General features: G+C 45.6%; 1 protein-coding gene across 1 annotated transcript in view; it reads right to left on the reverse strand.

The window, feature by feature from the left end:
* The window catches only part of Atp1a4 (ATPase Na+/K+ transporting subunit alpha 4), a 42805-nt gene that overhangs the window by 16641 nt on the left and 20750 nt on the right, over positions 1 to 5414 (reverse strand). The window contains exons 13-15 of the mRNA XM_004639938.2: positions 2634 to 2770; positions 2101 to 2251; positions 1131 to 1299 (exon numbers count right to left, since the gene is read on the reverse strand). Coding sequence (XP_004639995.1) covers positions 1131 to 1299; positions 2101 to 2251; positions 2634 to 2770 — 457 coding nt within the window. The remainder of the gene's footprint in view (positions 1 to 1130; positions 1300 to 2100; positions 2252 to 2633; positions 2771 to 5414) is intronic.

Raw genomic sequence — 5414 nt, forward strand, 5'->3', positions numbered from 1 at the left:
GAAGAAGAAGAAGAAGAAGAAGAAGAAGAAGAAGAAGAAGAAGAAGAAGAAGAAGAAGAAGAAGAAGAAGAAGAAGAAGAAGAAGAAGAAGAAATTAGCTAATAACAAATGCTGGAGAGGCTGTGGAGAAAAAGGAACCCTTTTGCACTGTTGGTGAGAGTGCAGACTGGTCAATTACTATGGAAATCATAGGATTGTAGATCTCATTCAACCCAGCTATTCACCTCTTGGGTATTTTTCTAGAAGAACTGAAAACTTCATATCTCAGTGATATATGTGCACAAATTTAAGTCTTTTGTCAGTAAATGGATGCAACTAGAGAACATATTCTTAAGTGAAATAAATCAGACCCACATGTACAGACATCATATTGTCTCCTTAGCATGAGAACTTGAAAGAGAAAAATGGAATCTGAAGGGTACAATAGACACCCTAAAAGGGAATGAACTCATTCAAAACAAAAGAGTTACTGAGTTGAGGAGAAGGACAGGAAAGAGAGTAGGGGAGAGTTATCCAGTTATGTAAGCAGGATGGTTTGGACAACTGTACTGTGCATTTCTGTGGGTCTGTGGAAAGGAGCAGTTAATGCTTTAATTTGTTTTATCTCCTTTTTTCAATTGTTTCTCCTTTTTGTCATCATTTCTTATATATTTTTTTCTTATTCAATTTTTTTTTTTTTTTTTTTTTCTGGCAGAACCGGGGATTGAACTCAGGCCCTTGAACTTGCCAGGGAAGTGCTTATTCCACTAAGCCATCTCTCCCGGCTCCTCTTATTCAAATTTTACATGCATCTATCTGATAATATGACTAACTGGTTGGAAGACAACACTATGCATTACAACAAATACTGCGAAATTCACATTACTTTGTTAAGTGAAAATCTGTATCACTTGTAATGTTTTCTGTTTTAATTCTACTTTGTACTCTTTAAAAAATTTTAAAAAAAGTGATGTTCTAAGTATCAGCTCAATCTAATCTGCAAGGTTCTGTCTTACAATGATTTTTTTTTTTGTTTTTTGAAATCTGTACAGGATCACGGAGGTTGGATGATAGGCAAGAGAGATGAGGGTAATGTACCCCCCAAACCCAGTTAGGAGCAAGACCTAGCCCTGGGCACCCTGCCTCCTCACCCTCCTCCACGCCTGTGACAATGGAAGCGAAGTTGTCATCCAGGAGGATCATGTCAGCTGCCTGCTTAGAGACATCAGAGCCAGTGATGCCCATGGCGATGCCGATGTCAGCCTTCTTCAGCGCAGGGGAGTCATTCACCCCATCCCCTGTCACCGCCACAATGGCTCCCTGGTGAAGTCCAGAAAACAAAGGAGTGAAAAAAATTAGCGTGTTAGACTTAGGACTAGTCCTGAAGATCAGTTCGATTTCAGCAGCTTATTTCTTTTTTCTTTCTTTTCTTTTTTTTTTTGTATTTTAGGGAAGGGTCTACAGGGTTTTTAGGATCTCACTACTAGATCCACCTTGCAGTGATCCACCTGTTTACAGCCTCTCAAGAGCTGGGATTACAGGCATGTGTCACCAAGCCCAGTATTGCCATCTCAGTATGCCCCAGGGGCGGGGCCGGTACGGCAGGCCCAGAGATCGAAACCCTGGCCCCTGTACCTTGTATTTTTTTTTTAATTTTATTTATTTATGTGTGTGTGTGTGTGTGTGTGTGGTCAGCTCAGCCCACCAGGGGGCGGGGCTGGCTGGCATGTGGTGCTGGGGGATTGAACCGTGGTCCCTGTGCTTTGCTGAACTTGTTCTAACTAGGTGCTTTAGACCACTGAGCCATCTCACCAGCCCCCCTGTACCTTGTTGCAGGCATTTTAATCCACTGAGCTATTTGGCTGGTCCTTTCATCAGCTTATTTCTTATAAATATGTTGATGCAAGAACCCTGGCTCCTCCTTTTCCTGTTCCCATGAGATAATATCAACTCTTAGTTCCCAAATCAAAGGGCACCATAGATGTTCAAAGTGAAATATTGCCTGGAGTCTGGAGTTTGGAGTCCCCTGTACCTCAGCACACTCATTTCCCTGCTTGTTTTGAGGCTGGGCTCTGCCACGTGAGTTCCACCAGGTTCCCTGGGCTCCTCTCTCTGTCTTACCAGGTTCTGACAACCCTCCACAATGATGAGCTTCTGCTGAGGGGAAGTCCGAGCAAACACAATCTCTGTGTGGTTTTGGAGGACCTGTTTGAGCTGCTCTGAGTCCATATCCTTTAAATCTGAGCCATGCACCACAATGGCTTTGGCATTCCTGAGGAAAAGAATGTGAGAAGGCTGGTTCTGAGGCTCCTCATGCCAATATCTTGACCAACCCTTACTGTAAGTTCCTATTCTTTCAACCCAGTCTCCCTACTCATCCCCAGCATGCGCTGTCCCCAAAGTCATAATTCTCTCACTCTCTCTCCCCCTGCACCCCATTTTTCCTTTACTTCTTTTTTCCTCCTACTGCTTCTTCTGAAAACCTACTTACATATTTAGCTGGTTATTCCCTTCTTACATTTTAATTGTAATATGTATACCCTGTAATCTGACCTATGAAAGGAGAATTCCAGAACTTTAGTAATCTGGACTTGGGTGGAGTGGGCTGAGGATGGAGGGGAAAACGATAGATCTGAGGTTTTGGGGAACCTTACCTGGCATTGACCTGGCTGACAGGGATGCCAAGCCGGGCAGCAATGTCCTCTGCTGTCTCATTGCCTTTTGAGATGATGCCCACACCTTTGGCAATGGCCTTGGCTGTGATGGGATGATCCCCTGTTACCATGATCACCTGGGTTGGGAGGGGGAGAGCAAGAAGAACAGAATCATCCACAGAGAACCCCAGATCTCTTCTCTTCCTCCTCCCATAGCTCACTATTCTCATTCCACAAGGGTTTCAGTAGAACATTCCTAAGAACTTTCCATAGACACTAAATACCTTCCCATGGTGGCTTCAACCTTTGCAACTGAGTCAGGACCATCAGACATGATTTGTGTTCTGGATCTCCAGAAGCAAGTCAGAGTTTTGGGTGTATTAGCATATTCAGAACTCTGTTTAATTATTCTATAAGTAACTGTGTTTCTAAAGTGCCAACTCAAAAACACCTACACATAGAACAAGGGGGAAATGAAGCAATGCCCAAGATACCCATCTACTAAGATTTTATCAGGACCAGGGCACTCAGATCCATACTCTACCTGTCCTCTCCCCCTGCCTCATCCTGCCCCTCAGTTTCAACTTGTCATTGGCTACTGGGTCCCTAGTCCTGTCATATCCCCACCCTGAGATGTGCTGCCCATGCTCTGTGTCTTCGTGGCACTCTGTTCTTTCCATTTGGGGCACTTCTCCCTTCTCAGTATGGTGATCGCTTGTTTCTTTCTCCTTCCACTGAGGACTCTGTGAGGGTGAGTTGCTTGCTAAGTTTCTTGCCTGAGCTCAGTGCCTAGGGCACAGTAAGTCACTGACAAATACTTATCAAATGAGAGAGTAAAGGAAGGATGACTACACAAGTGCCACCACCCAAGGGTCCCGAGGGCTCCCCTGCCACAACTTTGCAAACTCTGATGGGAGTGAGGAGCAAACCATCTGGTGGGTAGAAATAAGGCTGGGAGGAGTTTTCTCCCAAAGCACCCTTGATGGTATTTCCTGAGTCCTTCCTGTCCACACTGGTGCCCCCGACGAACTGGAAGGGAGACAGGAAAGGGCCAACAGGCTGTGATGGCCTGAGACAGTAAAGTTTCACTGAGCAATTACCCACAACCTCTGATGTTCAATGTCTTAGTGGGTTGAGGACATTGGATCCTTACAAGCCTGGCCCACTGGATGCTTGGTAACAGGTGAGGACCTGAGAGAGAGCTGCACAGAAGAGAACTGCCCTTCGGATGTGGTTCAGACTGGGTGCTTACTGTTCTGGCTTATAGCGGCTTGCAGGACTCATCATTAGTGATCTAGCATCTGCTAGACAAGCTTTGGTGTCCTGTCTGGACATACCTGGCACCTAGCCCAGCCTGACTGTTCACATGCGTGGTTCTATGGTACCTTCACATAGGACTATCTCCATAGCAAGCTGGAGAGGTCAAGATACTACGTCATTCACCCCAAGAGTGAGTCACCAACAAACATTAAGACACAGTCAGACAGTAGATGCACAGTTCTACAGAGAATGGCTCTCTCTGAAGCAAAGCACACTGAATGGTTTCTGAAATTAATCAAGTACCACAAGAACTTCTAACTTCTTGGTACCGACTATGCCTCTGATGTTCCCATGTAACCTCTGATGTTCCCATGCAATACCCTCTTGTTCTCCTCAGTCTTCCTCCTCCAGTCAGAGCCATTGGAGGGCAACTTTCTGGTGTTGGTAACACGACCACAGGGTCCCACACCAGCCCTGGAAGCCTGCCTGCAATTCTGGGGGCAGGGGGAGGGCAGGTACATAGCAAAGACTGAGTATCTTCACACTACTGAGGTCCTTATTTAGAGGTAATGGGAACACTTTTCAATTTTTAAAATTCACAGTTATTCTGAAATGTGAGCACATAGTTACAGAGGAAAGCTCTGTGCCCCTTCATTTCTTTGTAAAATCTTTGTGACAGCCATTACTTTTACTGAGCATCCTGGTAATGTCTATCAGCTTGGCACCAATGCCATTTCAAAGTAGACCCATGGGACAAGCTCTTGTGTGTCTGCTCCACTGTCTCTTCCCTGAAGGAAAGGCCACAGTGATGTCTAACCCTTATTTTAGGGAAGTGGGGTTGATTTACAATTCCTTGCTAAGTCTGCCAAATGTCTATCAGTTTAGAGACCAGGAGGAGGTAAGAAATTGTGGTGAGACATGTAAACTTGTGTTGAGAACAAGGACTGGCCAGGCACAAGGCCTTTGCTTCAGCTGCCAGTTCAAGGTTCTTGCTGTGCCGGCAGCCTGACCTAGCTGGCATGCTGACTATACCACCCCTAACCCTGTCTGAGTCTCCTTACCACCTGCACAGATGTGACCATCTTATTCCTTAAAGGATCCATAAACTTCCAGATGAGATTAACTTTAGATCTCATCCATAGCATTATTCCTCATTCTAACGGTCCACATTGAAGCTCAGAAAATCCTGAGCCCCTTCCACAGTGTGATGTGGTAGTTTACAGAACTGTCAGGGGCCATCACGGTAACTCGACTATTCTCTGCAGATGTGCTTTCATAGTGCTATTTCGGCAAAGAACTTATTACCCCAGAAACCCTGTAAGATAATGATTAAGGAATTCACTCTCAATAACTCCCTGTAGGGCTGGCGAGATGGCTCAGTGGTCTAAAGCACCTACTTGGAACAAGCTTGGCAAAGCACAGGGACCACGGTTCGATCCCCCAGCACCACATGCCAGCCAGCCCCGCCCCCCAGGTGGGCTGAGCTGGCCACACACACACACACACACACACACACACACA

Source organism: Octodon degus, unplaced genomic scaffold, assembly GCF_000260255.1.
Source record: "Octodon degus isolate 3935 unplaced genomic scaffold, OctDeg1.0 scaffold00116, whole genome shotgun sequence".
NCBI lineage: Eukaryota > Metazoa > Chordata > Mammalia > Rodentia > Octodontidae > Octodon > Octodon degus.